The following is a 19696-nucleotide window of genomic DNA, read 5'->3' on the forward strand; positions in this document are numbered from 1 at the left end:
GTTTATAACATGTCTTATTTAAGGTCTCATTTGTTTTTTTTTACGCTATAATGATGGAAGGGATTCATCACAGCCCGCTATTAGCTAGCTAGGCTAGTTTTCTTCTTCTTCCCCCCCTTACCCGTTGTTCTACATGTTGGGAGAGGCTCTCATGACTTGCGATGTACAAACAATACATAGGATCTATCTTATACTTATTTGCCATGCTATGCCATGCACCACGGTTTCCCTTTGCAGCGAACTCATGTGATATAAACAATAGGTAGTCAAAACGCCGTTCAACGTATATGGTCATGAATTCCTAGATCTGGCTTCTTATGCGCTGGTTTCTTTCCTCTGCTCTTTCCATGCTTTTTTCCCTTGGTTCAGGCTTACTGGGGGACTGGATGCCATCAACTCATGACGTTGAAGGGCTTCATCAGAGAGATCATCCAACACATATTTGCCTAGTTTACCCTTCCGCCACTCGGACAACACCCTGGCAGCAGATTCTCCCATATCCGGGACGCCACCGGCCTTCAGCTTGCCATCCCGCTTCGCCACGGCAAGCAGGAACTCGTGAATATCGTTTGTTGGACTGCAGTATCGATGGTAGAGGTGGGGATCCCAAAGATTCATCTTGTAAAGCAGGTAGTCTGCCAATATCTCATCTGCTATGAGACCTTTCTTAATACCCTGTACGAGAGAGATTTTGATCATGGTCTCTCCGTCTTCGACGTACGGGACAAAGACTCCTGGTGAATCGAGCACATATACACCAGCGCCGACACCTCCTCTCTCTTCCGGTTCAATAACGCGAACACTTGTTCCGATCTTACGGGTTACGCCTGCTTGGTCACCTGTCTTGGCTACTTTGGTCGTCCTCCCTGTTGTCCCAGTGCTTCTAAGGGCGTTCAGCAACGTACTCTTACCCACATTGGGCATGCCCACTATCAGCGCGCACAGCCCTGTTATTGAGTCTACTTCGTAAGCAGTCTCCTTGAGTCGTTTCAGTAGTGAGGCTGTGCTTGAGGCACGGTTCTTGTCCCAAAACATGGCTCGTCGCCCATGGAGCCTCTGCAGCAATTGCCGTACGCCGGGACTGTCGCTACCTAGATCATGTTTCGTATATACGATGAGTTTTGGACAGCCGGCAACGGCTTTTTCAAGGATGGGATTGTGAGTTGATAGAGGAAGTCGAAAGTCCCGGCACTCAATGACGAGAGATATCCTTGAGAGAACCGTCTTCAATTTACTGACGGCGGCTTGGTGATGGCCTAGGAAATAGGACTTTGGAACTGATGAAGGGACGCCAAATGAACGGCGAGGGACGAATTGGGCCATACTAGGCGTAGATTGCCATGTACATGTTCTGGTGTAGCAATCGAGGCGGACCAGGAAAAGTTCTGTTAATAGCAAATTATGGAGACTTGAGATATCGATATCACGATACTAATAGATCAGAGCTTGAATCAAGTGGCTACCTTACGTATAGTAGCAAACAAAGCCACTACCTGGTAGATTGTACTTCCCAGGTACCTTCAGCCAGGGTGCAAGTGTCGAGGTGCAAATGTACCTTACCATGCAGAAAAGGTGCCAAGGTACCTTCTATTACCCACACAGGTACGTCACATCAAGGATTAAAATCTCGTTATCAAGCGCCCAAAATTCAAACTGTGTTGGGATTATATAAAAAAGAATAAGATTAGTCCATATTTCAAGTAAACATAAATCTGTAAAAATATATTAATTATATATATAGGCTTTATAGCCTTAGTGGTACCTCCCAGTAGCTCTACCGGTCTAATTGTAGCTGTGACTGTACATGGTACTTCACTTGCTCAGCATCTTTTCAAATATACCGTAATATTCAGTCAATTAACATCAAAGTTACCTGTTCTGGGATTCCTCTTTTTCTGGTCCTTATCTAAAGTTTAGCATATCATTGAATAACTTTGAGATAAATTTTTTGGGGAGGGCTATGTTGAGGTTTGCCTGAACAAGTTGACCTACTAGCCGGTTTACTTGTTGCTACCAGTACGAGGTACAGCCTAGCTTCAGAAAAGGTACTCTAGAATATAGGGGTCATTTCATTCTCCGGGACCGTGACTGCCAGGGTGCCTGCTTTGTTCCTCATCAGCGATGATCTGCACGGAGCACCATCCATTGACTGGCAGGTCTCGGACCTCGTTTTACCATCGCGATCAGAGGACAGGATAGTCCGACATATCATGTCTTCTCAACCCAAGAAGACCGCGACGGGCTCGCGCTTCGTGCTGCCTGCCCTCAACCTGAATTTTGGCAGCATTACCGACGGCACCGACATCCCTCCCCCTCCGGAGTCTCCGATTGAGCCGATTACGCCCTCCAAAACGTCCAAGGCCAGCAACGAGAGCTCCGAGGCCAAAGAAAATGCTGCGACGGCGTACGAGAACAAGGCTGGCGTGAGAAGTGTTGCCGAAAACGCGCCACCTAGTCCCGCGGCGTCTGGCCGACAGGGTAGCGTCTGCCTTTGATCAGTTTTTTTGTCAATCCGTTTAATAACAATTTCATAGAAAGCATCACTCAAGAGAGCGGACGCAGCGTCGCCAATGCGTATCGCCCAGTCAGCCAGAGCGGCTCCAGCGCCGTGGAGTCTGAGAAAACGAAGCGCGCGAGCGGCTGGTTCAAGCGTCTAAGGTCGGGAGACACCCAGTCAAGAAGACGATCGAGTCTCCTCAGCCTCGAACAACATATACCCGCGACGCCCAAATTAACTTCCAAGTCTGAGAAACCACCTCCTAAGATTCCCCAACTCAAACAGCTCGAGAGCGACAAAGGCGCCTTTGGATCAAATTTATTCGATCATATTAAATAATAGCAACTCAAAGATATCACAAAAAATAGACATTTACCTTCAATTGGGCTATTTTTTGTCACATTTACAATCAATTTATTCTGTCGATAGCACGACTTCTTAATACAATTAAATTACTTGCTTAAAGTTCATACATCACCCAGCAATGAATCAGATCAGACTACTATCAATCCAGTTTAGGCTTATCCGAACTGGTGTGGATATATGGAACGCCTATGACTTAATTTTGCTGCAAGGCCGGATTTTATATCCTCCGATCCCTCTTATCGTACATGCAATGGTGCCATCGAGACTTCTCGCGCTTCAATCAAGCCGTGGCTTTGATTAAGTTTTATTTTAATACTACTATTCAGATTTACAATTATGGACCGCGAACGAGATGGCCGGAGTCGGAGGTAAGAATGTTATTCAATTCCGTTGTTTTACACATTTGTTTCAAGTTTGCGACCGCCTGGCGCTTTGTTATATCGATCGCGTGGTCATTGGGCAAAGCGCATAGCCACGGTCACGAACTGGATCTACTTACTTGGTGGAGACTCGTTTGACAGATGGCTAATTATCGCAGATATGATGACGGTGAAGTGGTGAGATATGGCGCCGGAGAGTCATGGAGGCCGACCCCGCGAGAACGATCGCCTAGGAGGCCGAGAAGCCCTATCAGGGATAACAGGGCCAGAAGCCCACCACGAACTAGAAGCCCTCGCCCTCGAAGCCCGATTATTCCAGGATCCGATAGTTACGTCCCTGGGAGATATCCTCCACGAAGGCGCTCACGCAGTGTCGGAGATCGATACCGGCGCGAACGATCCCGAGACCGCGAAAGCCCCCGTAGACGCGAGAGAAGTCGGTCTCCAATCAGAAGATCTCCGTTGCCTCGCCGAAGCCCACTTAGAAGAGAATCACCGGCTAGAGAGAATAGATATGAGAGGCCACGATCGCCACGACGGGAGTGGGAGCGCGATAGACCGCGCGACTTGGATCGCGAGCGTGATCGAGATTGGGATCGTGAAAGAAACCGAGTTAGGGACTGGGAGCGCGATCCTGATAGGCGAGACGAGAGGTTGGTCCAACATAATGGGTATTTTTATCTTGAAGAAGAAAGAGTATCAACTCACTCAAGACTTTGCAGAAGGTCACGCTCTCCGTTTGCTCGAGACCGCCGCCGCGAGAGAACGCCCCCACCTGGGAAAACGACACCTATCGCCGCACGAGGCGCACCTTATAGGCCACGCTCTCGATCACCAAACCGACGAGACGACAGATTTCAACCCTTCAAGCGACATTCGCCTCCGCGAGAACTTGGACCATCGTCCACGATACCGTCTCGGCCCGCTTCGGAGAGGGCAGATTCCCAATCACAATCACAATCTGCAAAGACTCGCTCGCCCCTTACATTAGAGGGCTCTCCCCCTCATACCGCTGCTGCGACACCCTCTATTGCTGCGAAAGATGCACAGCGGCCCAATACATACGAATCAGCCTCTGCTCAATCCAAATCACCACCTCGTGGCCCTGCAGCCTTACGAGCACCGCCTAGTGGTCCTGCCGCTGCTCGAGTATCATCAGCCGCCGCAACGATGCCAGCTCCGCAAACCCAGAAAACCCCCCAAACTCCGAGTACCGCACCTCACAGACCGGATACCACGAGCCCAACCAACCCTCCATCAGGGCCTCGAGGCTATGTGCCATTATCTAGAGGTTCCTCCTTTAGTTCTCGTGGCGGAAGGGGTGGATGGAACCAAGCACCACCTCGCCATATGTCTGGTTCAGCAGCATCAGCGACACCAAGTGGTCCTTCTAATATTCCCACTGGCCCTCGAGCAGCTTCTTCAAATGGAGCTGGTACGGGGACGTCTCCTGCCCAGCGGCCATTCAATCCACCAACCGGCCCCTCAGCCCAGCACGGGAATGGACCAAGACATAGCCTCGCCCAGAGTCTACTAGCAACGATGCCCCCCCTTGTTCCAGGTGGGAAAACGGATCCCAGCATGACGCCCTTGTTGCTTGGTGTCACCAAAGAGATTGAGCCTCATTATCGAAAACTGAGAGACGAGGAGGAAAAACTACGAGAAGAGCTACGCGTGAAGCAAGAACGTCTCCGAAGGAGCATGTGCGCATGGAACAGGCTTGAGCGAGATGCTCACGCGTGGGAGATGAGGAGTGACCTAAGTGAGAAGAGCATGAAGAATTTGGCTGGCGAGGGAATTGGCGGTGCGGCCTTTTAGTAAAGACCTGGGGCTAATGTGACGGCAATCGGGGGTTTCTTACGAATTCTCTACGTCTCTCTCTGTACATATAAACGATTCCACGATCAGACTTGTAAATATATTTAGACTAGGTATGCTCAAGCACCCTTCCTTACCCAACAATGGCCCACAGAAACCGTGCACATAAGTATTATCTATGATAATATAACTCTACTCCCATACTCTGTTTCATCATGACAAGTGCGGCACGGTAGTTTTCGGAGTTCGAAAAGGTTCCCACTTAAAGAGAAGCCTTTCAATAAAACAAAATAATAAATTGGTATCTCTAAAATGCAATGGTATTGTCGTCGAATTCGTCCTCATCTCCATCCCACTCCTCGCCCGAAGACTCATCGTCATCAGCAAGGAAATCTTCCATGCTGTATTGTAGCTCCCTCACTTTCTGATTATCAAATACAATATTGACGGTATTGCAGAGACCCTGGATCGCGGGCTCATCAGCAGTTGGGCTGTGCTGAACATCGGACACCGCACTGTCAGACTCCTCTGATATGTCACTCTCATCCTCGTCAGTGTCAGGCACTCTGTACATTCCCCTTCCGGGCTGGCCTCGCTGCAACTTGTTGTCTCTTCTGGAACGGCGGGGTGAGTCATTGGCGTGTGCTTCAATCCTGCCACTCCTGCGTAATGGAGAGGTCGATGACGGGGTTCGCTTCCTTTTGCGCGATCTAGTATGTTCGTGAGTGTCGTCTTTTTGCTGGATAGCCATGTTATCCTGCGGAGGCTCAACCTTCCGGAGGAATACACGTTCGACCATGGGTCTTATTTCAGACCTAAGAGTCGCTCGAGCCTGCCATGGGATGTCAAGCATAGTTTTAATGACTAGATGGCGCAGATTCGGTAGATTTCTACCGTTATCAACAAGCGACTGAATGAACATTTTTGCAGTGTCGACAAACCAGTTCCGGATATGTTCGATGTCGATTAGGCGAATACTAGCGGGCCATGTGGGCACCTGGTGTGGGAGAAGGGCGAAATCATACATTGGGTCTGCATCATTTAATGAATCATGATGTCGAAAATAGGACATATTCATGCGCAACTCTCGCAAATTGGGACAAGCCTCTTCCAGAACTGTCAAAAAGGCAAGATTCAAAGACTGGTTGTGCAGTAGAGTAAGGGCACGAAGGCTATTGCCATGGGTGAGGAGAAATGCGGCAAGGTCTTCAGATTTGATTTCCCAGCAGTTGATGAGTTCCAAGTGGTGGAGGTCTTTGGGTAGGAGGGGAAGCAGCCGGTCCGTCATGACAGTAGAAGACTCGAAAACGAGGTGCTTGAGATATCTGAGTTGCGCAATGGCATCCGCCATGGCATCAATGGCCGCGTTGTCTTCAAGGGTGATTTGCAGGTCGTCTCCATTATTCTCGGGCCTCTGCTGTAAACCTCTCAGCGATGGTACCTGGAAATTCGTAAAGCTCAGTCGCGTAAGATGAGCGAATGACGGCACTTGGTGGACTTGAACAATGTCGTTGATATTCGCAACATAACCGCCGAGTAGTCTCCCACTCCACTCCCAGCTTTTGAGACTAATAGGGGCCAGCTGCTCTGCGAGCGAGTCGTCAGATGGCGATGCAAGAGCAAGGAAGATGTCCTCTGAATAATTCCATCTAATATGTGAATCAAGCTCCCTGTAGGGTGGCTGGTCCAGGGGAGTATAAAAGATGAGTTCTCTCAGGCGGGTCAGGGGGCGGACAAGCTGAGAAATGATACCCTGAGGCACAATATGGATATCGATGTGAAGGAATTCTATTTTTCTCCGGTAGTTGAACCGTGTCTCTGTAGGACAGCGCTCGAGCAACGCAGCCAGCCGCCTAGCCTTGGAAGCATGCCTTATAGTCGGGCAGCGATAAATTGCCGTCAGAGCTGGCTCAGACAATGCCTTGCAGCAAGTAGCGACTTGGATGAACCAGTGTGCGCTTGGCGTGTCTGCGCCGCCATTGTCGCGGACATACAAGAACACATCAACCCAGAACTGGTAGGGAATCCGAGGATCCGTCCAATCTGAACCTCCAACCAGCGGCGCCTCATCCTCGTCTTTGCTCTGCGTCGCCGTTTGTCGCCGCTTGCTGGGAGAATTGGTGGCAGTACCAGGGCGGCTTTTGCTCTTCGGCTTGTCTCCTCTGCTTGCAGATGAAAGGTTCTGGGAGACTTTTGCCAAGCGTGAAGTTCTTTTCACCCTGTTGCCTGCCCTGCTGCCATGCCCGGCTGCTATTCTGGTGCTCCTCCTACGGCGACTAGGCGATCCGGGAGCTTGGTCAGATGTCGACCTAAATTCGGAAGCATCTGAATGGGATTCATCCGAATCAGATTCAGGAGGGCTATCGAAGACGCGTCGCCCTCTCCCACGGGGTGTTGAGGGTGGACGAGCGCCGGAACGAATGCCAGCACGAGAAGCGCCAGCCGTGGACTGACGACTTGGGTTTCGCCGGATGCTCTGATTGCTATTTTGGGCCAGACTACTCCGGCCGGCGCTGCGTGTCAGCGGCATTGTACCACCGATTTCACAGCGCCGGTGCTGGAAAATCTGTGAGGAAATATACGTTGAGTGCGGTGGTGTCCTGGGGCATAGAACGATATACGGGGTGACACCTTGTGACTTTGCTGTATGGCTTTGCTGGTTGTCGATGACCTGAGTTCTGTGCAGAGGCGATGGTTTGCTCAGGTTACCGTAGCGTTAACGGTGTTGCAAGACCAAGGTTTGGCGGGGCCCAGCATCCTTAAAAGTGTGCGGCACCGACGTTACCATGTGATAAGTACTGTGTAGGTACTCAGTACCCTGAAGCCAAAGGCTGTTTGTCATTACTGCAATGCCAGTGGTGGTATTGCATTGAAATCCACCAAAGGCCATGGAGGAATTGGACTTGAGAGATGAAGGAGGTTAACAGATGCCTCAGCTAGGCACTGGCCTTTTATTCTTTAGCATCTTACCTGAGGACGCCTAATGCGCGTGAGGGTGGGTTAGTGATCGGATCCCTGCTCTACTCGTATGTACATCGAGCTCAAAGCTGCTGCCGCTAACAGTAATTCGGCTGCAACAGCTACATCGTTGGTACCTCTCCGTGCTCTCGGTAAGGCTTCCACTTTCCCCTGCTACGAACCCAGGTACAGTCTACTTGTACACTCGGAGAGTTGTGAGTGTTTGGCAGGGTAGCACTACAGCTGCTAAGGTTGATGGCACATTCGGACCTTGCGTTAGCGCCATGCGCCATGCTTGCAGGGAAGAGACTCCGCATGTTTGTTGTTGGTTTACCAGTCCGAAGAGGTGCAATTAAATACTAATAATAAAGGTGGGCAGAAGATGCTTGTTTTCAAGATCAGTTATTATGGCATTATGAGCTTGGGTAATACTTCAGAGGTCGCTCTAAGTAACTATCTAGAGGCAAAGGCATTCATCCTCTATACTCTGTGTGTTTTCTGTTGCTACTGCTACTCTCTCGACATTTAGCCATTGAATTGACACACTGATAGCAACTTGCACATCCATCCTCAACCATCCTCTCGGAGACATGGGGTACTAGCTACATGTACGAGTAGCAATTGCCATCAATGCAACCCATTTCTCAGAGTCTCTAAGAGATACAGTCAAGTTCTCGCAAGTACTGCGCCACATCTTCACTGTCCTCCCTTTGCCTCCTTTTGTCTCCCTTCGGCCATCTCCCTAGGTACCTACTTGTCATCAGACAAATCGTCGTGTGTTGGCTACATGCATAACGCACCTACAGGTGTATTATGCTTATAACCGTGCTCAGCCCGGAAGTACCTCAGCGAGACACGGCCGTGCTCCCCATAGCACTAATGTGCCTGGCACGGAGTACTCGTAGGTACCATGACCGCCAATTTAAGCGTGGGCTTACACTGAGGTCCGCTGGCGCTAGGCTTTTCTGGGGCCGTGATACAAACCGGCAACTCCCCGTTTGCCTTGGTCTCATCTACACGCGTCTGCTTCGTTCTAGCAGCCCCGTCGCGCTGCCTGAGTCTCTTTCGCATTCTCGACACTTGCACCCGTCACGGTGTCGCTCTGCTTTGCTCGTTGGGGCAAGTCGCCTGCTTGATTTCTCTTTCTTTGTCGGTTCGCCATTTGCTGGCTGGTGCGTACAGAGAGGCGGCTGATATCCGGGCGCTCTCTTTCTCTTTCTTTCACACTTTACCTTTCTCTCATCCTTCACTTCAATTTTCATCTCCTGGAATCGGCCTGCGGCAACGAGGTGTCCAAGGCTCAACAATGCTCTAGAGCCGAGAATCCGCCTCTTTTCTCCAGCCATTTCTGTTTATTTTGTCTGACCTGTCTTGGTTTTGGCTCACCCGCCGTCTCGTAGACCACCTCTTCTCTCATGATTGGTTTCATCCCGCCATGACGGTGAAAACCAGGTGTCAGCAGCGTCGAGCCCCCTTTCTTCATCGCAACTGGATCAAAGGCGCCAGAGCCTTGAAGGACTCTGCAGCTATGGGCAACATAGTGTCTTCACCCATCCATAAACGATCGCATCACATTGACAACGACGGGGGCCCGCCACTCAAGAGGCGACGCATCTCATCGCCCGACTCCCTAGATGTCGACCATCTCATTGCTTCTCCCCACGCCTCCAATTCGAGATCTGCTTTACGTATCGAGGTTCTCAAGATTGCCCACAAGGATTCCAAAAAGGTCAGATCTCATCTCGCCCACGCTCCCCCCCGCGAGGTAATTCCCACCAAAGCTAGCTGCAGGATCACCATCTCTGAACTGAGTTCCGGTTATCCCCGAGTTGTTCACTGCCAGAGTCAAGTATGTGACTTGACAACATTTAAAAACCCCGTGGGCCCTCATCGAGTCGCCCGCATCGCCCTTCCCAAACCATTCTACATCCCTCAGGAAAGTATCCTCATCAATCGGGCGGATGATGCCACATTTGACCTGGCAGACTCCTACGACATTGTTGTCGAGCTAGAGGCTGCCCATGACGGACATTGGCCGCCACTGGACTCGAGCGATTTTGGCGCTCTTCCACCCTCGTCCAGCCTCGCCTCGGTCCCCGGCAAAGCATGGGTCCTGTCAAGCCGGTTTGACCAGATTTTTGGCAGGCTAAAGAGCCCCTTATCCTTGTCTGCAGGATATTCAGCACCTGAGCCCCCAGTTCGCACCGATTATGTCATGGATATTGATCTACGCTGGTCGGCTGGCTTCAAAGCCTTGAAGCGTCTGGAGAAAGGCTCCATGCCCTGTATCAACGCTGTGGATCCCGATGCTGACCCTTTTGTGGACGACTTGTTCGCTCCATCCATGAATGGAGGGATCCATAGCATCAATGGTCACCACGTAGATGAGTCCTCTATTGAACTCGACGATGACGGCCTAGATGGCTTCGATGGCGCACAAACCCCTTCAAGGTCGTTGAGAACTCGCGAAAAGAATAAGGTGTACAACCTGAAAGTCTTAAGCGACCAAGCTCAGGGAAGGGAAAGAAAGCGCCGCGCACGGGCTAGTCACATTGCAACAAATGAAGGCCGTGTTAGCTATCTTCTACCTTCTGATCAACCGGTTTGCCTAGACTATTACCGCTGTATAACTTGCGGAGTCTACCACCAGACAATGCAGCAACTGCAAGTCCACTTGCAAACCTTCCACCCTGCGTACAGCTATGTGCTCGAGACAACGAGTCAAGGACCGCAGTTTCGAGTCACTAGTCGCTGCGAGCCCATATCCTCTCCTTTGAAGCAGCAGTATCAGATAAACCCACCCGTCAAGCCATTCAACCTTGAAACATATCTGGTTGGCGACCAGTCATGGGTTTCCTCTCGACTTGGACCGGATACAGTGGATGATATATTTACCTTTTCGGGGGACAAGAGTACCTATGATAGGCTTCCTTCCCAATCGCCGTCAGTCACACAGCCAAGGCCGGTGCAGCGGCGTCCCGGAGCTCCCAGAAATGAGAAGATCCTGGTGCCCAAAATTAAACAAGCTCTGTTTGATCCCATCAGCAGAGCACGATTAGTCCCAGGCCAAGAAGTGCCAAAGAGGCCGCTGGACAACACATGGCTGATCCAAAAGCACCGAGAGAGCACAAGTGATTTTTCCGACGTGACTCCTGCAGAAAAGGAGTACATATGGGAGTGGGATGGATACATTCTTCGCCAAAGCCTCACATCTGCCGCTTATTTTCCTCGAGCCTGGTTGGGCTTTGTTCGAGAGAAGGCGTCTTGGCTTGCCGCCGCTGACCAACGTGTGCTAGAGTTTGGCAAGCACGCTAGCTTGCTCCGAGTCCGCGATATGTTGGATGACAATATCATCCGGGAAGCCTTTACCCACATCAATAATGCAAGAATAAGGCCACAAGAAGTTGCTGGTGATGAGAGTGGCAATGCCCAAGCTGAAGATGGGAGTGGCAATGCCAAAACTGAAGATGTAGATTCAAAACAGTCTCCCAGGGCGACCCAAATCCGCAAAGGAGCAAACGGCTGTACTGTCTGTCAGCTGCCGGTCCTGGGTCCAAGAATGCTGATATGCTCCAATAAGGTACTGTTCATACCCATCTCGTTCTTGGTATAGATATATATTGATGAACACGTACTAATTGTAACATTCTTAAATAGGCCTGTCCCCAGAGACTATACCACTCAGACTGCGTAGAACAAGAAGCAGTCATGTCAGTTGAAAAGAAGGAAGTTTGGCGTTGTAATGCGTGCTGCGCCGGTAGACCAACCTAAGGCAAGAACAAGCACAAGTAGACATGCAACATAAGCCAGATTCCTCAAAGGAGGCCTCTATTGACCTCAAGAATCTCGGAACCTTGACACGAGCTGCGACAGTGCGTGCACATAGTCAAGTTGAGTTTAATATAAAAACATGGCATACTCATATAAGCAGCCACCTAAGTAGGTGGCTACTTCTGACCAGCATCTTGTCGAGCCCTGCCCAAAGGGCTGATTTGAGATGCTACTATAAAACCAAATGCACCAAGCGGAGACGAAGAGAGCAGTGCTTCCGAGTCACTTTAGCTCTGGGCGTCTGTCGGGAGCACAGGCGTCGATTGCGGTTTTGATTGACGGAGCCGATGTGAGTGAGTAATGGAAGACAAGCTGGGATGAATACGTTAAAGCTCGTCGATAGAAATACGAAGATGATACATGTATCCTAACCAAGATGCTGGGCCCCAGTGAGATATGAGGCGGGTGTAAAATGTTTGAATGGTATCAACGAAGCATTAGATTTTACTATACATGAAGTTCTTGCAGTCAACGATATTTCCCAGTAACCCATGAGCCGATTTTGTTTGCTTTTATGGAGTTTAATACATGTGTCATTCGCTCATCCCTTATTCCCTGATCCAATCAACCCAGCTTCTTAATTACGAGTCCGTAGCATACGACGAGCCACGGTGGTCATTCTTCTGTGGTATTAAAACTTATACTTGCCCTCCCGTCTCCTCTCGCTGTGCTCCTTCTCGGTTCGCTGCCGCTTATTGCTCTCTTCCGCAATCATTTGGCTCAAATCGTCATCATACGCCCATCTTGCGCCTATGCCCTCTTCCTTATGACTGGCCTCATATTTGCTCCGTAAATCGTCTTTGCTCAGGCCGCCCTGCTGGTTGAGCGCGTCCACATCAATTGCCACGTCCACATCGCCGGGCTTCTTTCGTTTCCGAGTGTCGTCGTCTGCACCTAGTACAGGTATGCCAGACGCAGCGGAGCGCTGGGCGGCGTTGATATCATACGCGCGATCACTACCAAAGAAGCCCTCGGCACGGACCTGCCGCTCAGGCACAACAGTGTAGGCGGAGCGGGGAGCAGAGGACTCTTCGGTATCGTACCCGCGTCGTTCTTTGCGTAGGTCCATTTCACCGGCAATGGACGTTTCGACTCCTTGTTGTGAATAGTCCGGATGGACCGTGCTGGTGTAACCTCCTGGTGTCTCGAGCCCGCTGGGAGTCTCGGTACCGCCGGGGACGTCCTCATCCTCGGACTCTTCCTCTTCATCGTCTTCCTCTTCTTCTTCAGATTCCTCTTCGCGAGGCTGCAGCTCTCCCCACAGTGTGCGCTCCACGGCATCCCCGTTAGGTGCTTGAGGCTGCGTCACCTGTGCTTGGCCGGAAGCGCCGTTTTGCGCCGTGAGACCAAAAACGTCGCCACCGTACAATGGACGGTTGAATTCATCCACTGGAGGCTTACCCCAGCCGCCGGGATGGAAGCCCCAGGATCCTCCGGCAGGTGGAGGCGCGTTCAAGCCAGGTATTCTCAAGGTCGGGTAACTAGGAGGGGTGCCGAATCTCTGTTGGTTGATGAGCCATGGAGGAGGCGCTCCAGGTGGCATGCCGAGCGCTTCCTTCGTAGCATCGCTCAAATCTCCAGGACGGAAATGCTGATAGTCTACCTCGCTTTCCTTGCCCTCGTAGTAAACCTCGCCAAATCGCGTCAGCTCTGGCTTTGTCTGGAAGCGGAAAAAGGCATCGTAAAGCTTCTGGTAATCGATATCTAGTTTGCCCATCTTTGGCTGGACACGCTCTCGCTGCTTCTGCTTCAGCGTCTGCTCTGCCTGTTTCTCCAACACTGCGTCGCGCATCTCTGCAATCCCCGTTTCGGCGATGAATTTTGGCAGCCGGAATGCTGACTTCTCAATACCCCTCTTTGATGATAGATATTCCCTCTTCATCGCCCAGTGAGACGGTACGGGGACGACGTTTCGCTGCGCCTTGATTTGTACCAAGAGTCGTGGATCTGAAGATGAGACATCTTGCCATTCAACCACCTCTGGTATGTTGACAAGAGCCTTCAACTGCGCAACGGAGAGCTTGTTCATCTGCTTTCGCTTCTTCTTTGATAGCTTTGGTTGAGGGTTCTCATCTTCCTCGTCAGGAATATCATCATTGTCACCGAAGAATACGTCGCCCTGGTTGCCAGCGTTGGCTTCCTTGGCAATCTGGTCATCCGCAAATGAGAGGCCAAACTTGTTGAATATGTCTCTGTACGCGGCAAATGCAGGATCGTCGTCTAGCAGGTCATCTTGGATCGGTTCACTAGCAGGAGCGGATGGTTTAGCCAAGTCAGCCGCACCCTTGACATCGGAATCATCAGTCGGCTGTGGCGATTCGTCCCTCTTCTCGGCGGTCGGCTCATCAGATTGTTCGGTTGGATCGGTCTGTATCAACGTAAGCATTGTGCGACGCGTGGCAGAGGTGGAATTGATGAGACTGACGTCTGCCTTGGCCTTCTTCTGTTCCTTCTTCTTCGCCCTCCGCATCTGGTTCTTGGTCATCTTTGGGGCCGCCATGGTGAAGCTGAGGCCGGCGACAGGCTGCTGGGCTTGGAGAAGGCGGATGGATTGGCCGTCTGGGTGAGGAGCTGGAAGACGGCGTAAAGACCAGTGACAGCGACAACGTATCGCTTTGGATCTCTTCCCATGCCGCGGCGAGCTGGCAGAATCTCGGAGAAAAGCGAGGGCGTGGCTAATCAGGCAGCGATAACGGGTAGGTGAACACAGCTCGACTCGCGACTTTTGCGGGATAAAGTAAGCCGGTAAGTCGCGGGGAGGGCGATGAGGTTGGTGGTGAAGCAGTGAGAGCCCCTACTCGGCGGCAGCAGCTTTTCCAACCCAGAAAAGAAAAAGAAAAAGCACCCAAAACGATCGTGTTTTGCCAAGACCAGCGCGCGCAAAAGCATGTGGGGCGCGCGGCTGTCGGCTGAAGATCGGGTAATAGCTCCAGGTACCGGGAAGATTAGTCCAGCGCAGATTCGCTAAGCCGGCCACTCCTTTCCAGCGGCAAAGACTTCTGAGTGACCTGAAGCCGCGCTGGTGATCCCCTTTCCACCGCGGGAGTGACCCTCTATCTCTTGTCTGACCTCGTATTTTCTCCTCCCCCTCATGATTCTATAGCGACATTTCTCTTCTTATCTTCTTCCCTGGAAGCTGTTTACTCGCATGGCTCTGCCGTGGTAATGGATAGCTTACTTTTTACACCCAGTCTCTCGTTTCAGTCCACTGTTCCAAATGTCAATTGATATCGCGGCATAACCCACCAGCACCGCCTCGAACGTTGACGTTTGCTCCGAATTGTTTGCCAGTCGTCGTCATCACAAGCCGCTGCGCACTCGGAGACCTCTGTACTCGACAATCGCCTTCAAATATTACATACGAAGATATATCGAATCCTTGAATTCGCGAATCGCATAGAAACACTGTCGTTGCGCCCGCTGCGCAATGGAGAAATTCCCAAGCCTCTCGGCATCACCAACACCACTGGGGAGCAATGGCTTGAACGATCTCGGCTCCGCGAACGGCAACGGCAATGGTCATAGCAATGGCTATCCTGCGGCAAATGCATGGTCGTCCTCGGGACGTGGGCACAGTCGCCAAAAGAGTCTTGGCGATGCATTTCGAACGATTCGCGCAAGGAACGGCAGCATGAGCCAAAATGCCCACGAAATCGCCGATGCGCTACGGGCTCCCGTGTCCCCAAAGCTTGTTGTATGTCACATCCTATCTTGTATATGATAATGCAAAAGGTTGAGGAAGTTAATTTCTTCTTTGCAGGTTCTTTGCGTCATGTGGTACACCTCATCTGCCCTGACCAACACGTCGTCAAAGTCCATCCTCAACGCCTTTGACATGCCAGCAACCTTGACATTGATCCAATTCGCCTTTGTATCTTCGCTCTGCATTTTCCTCTCCTGGCTGGCCAGCATCTTCCCTGTTCTGCGCACCAAAATCTCTGCATTGCGACACCCCATCCGCGAACCCAGCCGAGAAGTCATCATGACAACGCTGCCCCTCGCCTTCTTCCAAATTGGCGGCCATCTGCTCAGCTCGACCGCCACAGCTAAAATCCCCGTTTCGCTTGTCCACACCATAAAGGGCCTCTCGCCGCTCTTCACTGTACTCGCATACCGATTGATATACAACATTCGATACCCGACAACGACCTACCTCTCCTTGATTCCCCTGACTATCGGGGTTATGCTGGCTTGCTCTAGTGAATCAAACTATGGCGGCCAATTGCTTGGCGTCCTGGAGGCGCTCCTGGCGACGCTCATCTTTGTAACGCAGAACATCTTTTCCAAGAAGCTGTTCAACGAAGCTGCAAAAGTCGAAGCCGACGGCACGGGGGTCCCGAGCAAGAAGCTCGACAAGCTCAACTTGCTATGCTACTCATCTGGCATGGCCTTTGCCCTGACTGTACCGATTTGGTTTTGGACAGAGGGCATCACCCTGATTAAAGATTTCCTGCATGACGGCTCGGTAGACCTCAGCAACAGGCCTAATGCCATGGACCATGGCCGTCTCACCTTGGAGTTTATTTTCAACGGCACGTTCCACTTTGGACAAAACATCATCGCCTTCATACTGTTGTCCATGGTTTCTCCCGTCACCTATTCCGTCGCAAGTCTCATCAAGCGCGTGTTCGTCATCGTCATGGCCATCATTTGGTTCAGAAGCCCGACGACTTCTGTGCAAGCCGTGGGCATTGCGCTCACCTTCCTCGGTCTATACCTCTACGACAGGACTAGCGAAAGCAACAAGGCCGATCGGAGCGCGCGAAACATGACGCAGTCCCGGAGTGGCACGCCTCTGCTGCCCCTTAATGAGGTGCCAACGCAAACTGGTCGCTACCAAACATCTCCTCAGCCGAGGAATGGCGCGTTTCACCCTTGAAGGGGGAGGGGGGGCCTATCTTACCGCGTATACGCAATAAGGGCTTCCGATGCTGCCGGCGGCAGACGAGGATCGGAGGCGGCACTGGGTTGATGATGATGCAACCCTACGATTTGAAATGGACGAAAGTATCCTTTACTTGGTTACAAAAGGATTACCAAATGCTTTGATAATATTCATGTGTTATAGTGCATGCCGGATCTAATATCTGCATCTTGACGTTTTTGAGATTCAACCATGAGAAAAAGTACAGCGAAACCAATCACTGATATAGCCCGCGCTTTAGGGAAACACTGGGCGCTGTTCTGAGAAGCAAAAAGGAGAGAAGAGGTGAAATAGACGCTATCATATATATTTCGGGAATGGGAATGTCATTAGAAGGGAAAAACAACATGTATAGAATAGGTAGCCACTAGGTAGTAGTTGTAACGTCTCAATTGTGATACTTGGATAGAAACATGAAATCATTATCCGCTACATTCTCAGCGCAATTACTTCCCATGCCGTCTTGTCTTCCTGACTAACGATAGCAGCACATATAATAATCAGTAGGTCACGAAAGAGAGTTGATTCAATCCACACTTGACATCCTGACGAGATATTTCCCGTTCAGGCATCTATTCATCGGCCTATCTCTATTTACTGACAATAAACATTAGATTGATGTTCATTTGCCGCGGGATCCCGTTGATGGTGAATTTGAAAGAACAAAAAAAAAAGACATCATGTATCATCCATGCACGCACGCCTTGATAATTCCATCGACCAGAAAAAAACAAAAGAAATAACGCCAATACAATGTATATGTGTACCCGCCAGACCCCTGATAAACTCCGTCCGACTTGTGAAAAGGCCGTGGTTCCCATGATTTCGTAAATTGAATAGCACGCTTGCATGAGGGTCATCTATTAAGATGGAGACCGGCAGGGGGAGTCTCGAAAACTCTCACAGTGCAGTCTCGAATTCGAACATATGGTGTACAATCCCCATCGATAGGAAGGGGATAAAGTGAAATGAGAGAATCTTCCATGCTTTAGAGATTTAGAGCATTTAGCTGCAAAAAAGTCAATTCAGGCAGTTGCCGGTTGACTTCGCCTAGTGATGAAGGGTATTAGGACGCAACAGATTGGAACTGAGCGACCACTCTGAGGCTTGCTTTGAAAATTTGAGCGATGACTGCAGATATACTGAGTCAGTCAACTAAGACGTTGAAATTTGATAATCCTTCGACATAGACAGCAGTCGATGATCGAAGAGGGCCAAGAGCCCCGGTTTGTATGGGTGGACGACCCGAGAGGCGCCACACCTTGCCAATGCTAAAAATGGCATGGAGAGAGCGGCTCAAGGGATTTATGATGGCGACTACGACAAGAGAACCTGATAAGGCCTGCTGCATGACCGTATTGTACCCCGCAAGCAGATTCCAGTATAGCGCCGTTGTGGTGGCCGAGTAATCGCGGGGAAGTCCCTTGTCAGGTGTAGATTGATAATGTCGGACTACTCGGTAGTGTCTCGCGTAAGAGATGACAAGCGACAGGTGGCTGCAAATCAGCCTTCTTGGCACACGCTTCAAAACGATGAATTGCTGCTGGGGTTGTAGCTCGACTCTCCAGATTCGGGTCCCGAAGATGTCGGTGTTGTTCTCCGATTAGAGCTCTTGCGATTGAAGCCCAGCTTTGCGCCAACCTTTTTCCAGCCCTTGTTGTGCGCTGCTACGGCACGATGAAAGCCACCATGCGTGGCACTAAAAGTCCACTCTGAGGTAGGCGGCGTGGTAGGGGGTGTCATGGGTTCCGTGACTGACGGTGAATTGCCTTCACTATCGGCTGACAAGGGCTCGACATCCGCGCCACTGGAGGGCGATGTTCGATCAGAAGATGCTTGGGGCGATCCCAGATGGAAATCGTGATGCAGCTCTGTTGCGGGGGTAGCGACAGACTGCAAGAAAGGAACCAAAACGGAGTCGTTCATGAGTTCGTAGATGATGCGTCCGGCTTCGGCCAGCTCGGACGGGTGAGGGGGGTTGGGGCCATAGGGCACGCGAAGGAGGCGATCTCGAACCTGAGCAGGAATGTTCACTTCGCGAGGCGCGCAGGGGACTATGTAGACCTGCATCAGCTTCTCCCACCATGCACAAACCCTCTCCCTGCCGTCATCCGCGGAGGTGGCGTCAGCGAGGGACTGTTCGTAGACGGAAGCATAGCGCTGAGCATCAAGAGTGAATTCGAGCGTCTCCATGCAGTGGTTTTGGGAGAGGTAGGCCATGAAGGCACTCAGTGTCCATGGCGGAGGGGCGGTATCGAGAAGAATCTCGTTGAGGGTCGGTGGGCGACCCGTCATGTTGTATCGAGGAGATGAAGCTTCAGACGAAGAGGAGAAGCTAGTTGGGCGTGAGTAGGGTGAGTATGATGATTCATTGAAGTCTTCGAAAGCAGACAAGGGCCGTGGCTGCTGCTTGGGGATTGTGAGTAGGGCTCCAACTGGCTGCCGTATCCTTGGATTAACCATATCTATGCGATATCGCACCAGCGTGCCTAATTGCAATGTGCGTTCCCTGGGGCTTCTGGTAAGAGCGCTCTAGACAGGCCCTTACCAAAAGAACTCTGGGAAAGCACAAGCAATTATAATCTTGGGCTGCAGGGTGAATGACAGAAGGTCGCTGCTCGGATTTGACGCGAAATGGACCGATTAAGTCAGTCGACGGGTATCGTCCTTGATCATCCGGAAGCGACGCAAACGACAGTGAATGAGCGGCCTCGAAGCTGTGCCGCAAAGCAATGCCGAGTCGGAAGCAGACGGAGAAGAAGAGAGTACTCGTAAGAATGCAGGCAGACTCGGTGATGGGAAAGCCAAAGCCAAAAGCCAGGCCAACTCTAACAAGGTCACGTAATCCTTGGATCCACTGGCCCGGTGAGGAGCAGGTCAAGTCACGTCAAGTCGAGACGGATCACAACAACAAGGCAGAGA

The 19696-nt window shown here is 51.1% G+C and overlaps 8 protein-coding genes across 8 annotated transcripts; 4 read left to right on the forward strand and 4 right to left on the reverse strand.

Annotated features, from left to right (window-relative positions):
• Positions 1-1368, reverse strand: M431DRAFT_512231 (hypothetical protein). The gene has a single exon (XM_024919803.1). It carries the CDS (start codon positions 1321-1323, stop codon positions 316-318), a length of 1008 nt encoding a protein of 335 aa, XP_024769680.1. The 5' UTR covers positions 1324-1368; the 3' UTR covers positions 1-315.
• Positions 1369-2063: 695 nt separating this feature from the next.
• Positions 2064-3007, forward strand: M431DRAFT_523972 (hypothetical protein). Its single transcript, XM_024920563.1, has 2 exons — positions 2064-2478; positions 2535-3007. The coding sequence occupies exons 1-2, from the start codon at positions 2211-2213 to the stop codon at positions 2834-2836; spliced, it is 570 nt and encodes a 189-aa protein (XP_024769681.1). The 5' UTR covers positions 2064-2210; the 3' UTR covers positions 2837-3007.
• A 192-nt stretch (positions 3008-3199) lies between these two features.
• M431DRAFT_499460 (hypothetical protein) lies at positions 3200-5061 on the forward strand (the record flags this gene model as incomplete). Its single annotated transcript, XM_024917801.1, has 3 exons — positions 3200-3231; positions 3402-3896; positions 3966-5061. The coding sequence occupies 3 exons, from the start codon at positions 3200-3202 to the stop codon at positions 5059-5061; spliced, it is 1623 nt and encodes a 540-aa protein (XP_024769682.1).
• A 307-nt stretch (positions 5062-5368) lies between these two features.
• M431DRAFT_95911 (hypothetical protein) lies at positions 5369-7591 on the reverse strand (the record flags this gene model as incomplete). The annotated part of the gene is made up of 2 exons (XM_024924758.1): positions 5369-7353; positions 7492-7591. The coding sequence occupies 2 exons, from the start codon at positions 7589-7591 to the stop codon at positions 5369-5371; spliced, it is 2085 nt and encodes a 694-aa protein (XP_024769683.1).
• Positions 7592-9454: 1863 nt separating this feature from the next.
• M431DRAFT_95796 (hypothetical protein) lies at positions 9455-11790 on the forward strand (the record flags this gene model as incomplete). Its single annotated transcript, XM_024924741.1, has 2 exons — positions 9455-11599; positions 11677-11790. The coding sequence occupies 2 exons, from the start codon at positions 9455-9457 to the stop codon at positions 11788-11790; spliced, it is 2259 nt and encodes a 752-aa protein (XP_024769684.1).
• A 691-nt stretch (positions 11791-12481) lies between these two features.
• M431DRAFT_499463 (hypothetical protein) lies at positions 12482-14350 on the reverse strand (the record flags this gene model as incomplete). The annotated part of the gene is made up of 2 exons (XM_024917802.1): positions 12482-14218; positions 14276-14350. The coding sequence occupies 2 exons, from the start codon at positions 14348-14350 to the stop codon at positions 12482-12484; spliced, it is 1812 nt and encodes a 603-aa protein (XP_024769685.1).
• A 927-nt stretch (positions 14351-15277) lies between these two features.
• Positions 15278-16729, forward strand: M431DRAFT_9310 (hypothetical protein; the record flags this gene model as incomplete). Its single annotated transcript, XM_024924438.1, has 2 exons — positions 15278-15544; positions 15611-16729. 2 exons carry the CDS (start codon positions 15278-15280, stop codon positions 16727-16729), a joined length of 1386 nt encoding a protein of 461 aa, XP_024769686.1.
• Positions 16730-18298: 1569 nt separating this feature from the next.
• M431DRAFT_486001 (hypothetical protein) lies at positions 18299-19237 on the reverse strand (the record flags this gene model as incomplete). The annotated part of the gene is made up of 1 exon (XM_024916352.1): positions 18299-19237. One exon carries the CDS (start codon positions 19235-19237, stop codon positions 18299-18301), a length of 939 nt encoding a protein of 312 aa, XP_024769687.1.
• Between the last annotated feature and the right edge of the window lie 459 nt (positions 19238-19696).

The sequence above is a fragment of the Trichoderma harzianum genome (assembly GCF_003025095.1).
Source record: "Trichoderma harzianum CBS 226.95 unplaced genomic scaffold M431scaffold_15, whole genome shotgun sequence".
Classification (NCBI taxonomy): Eukaryota; Fungi; Ascomycota; class Sordariomycetes; order Hypocreales; family Hypocreaceae; genus Trichoderma; species Trichoderma harzianum.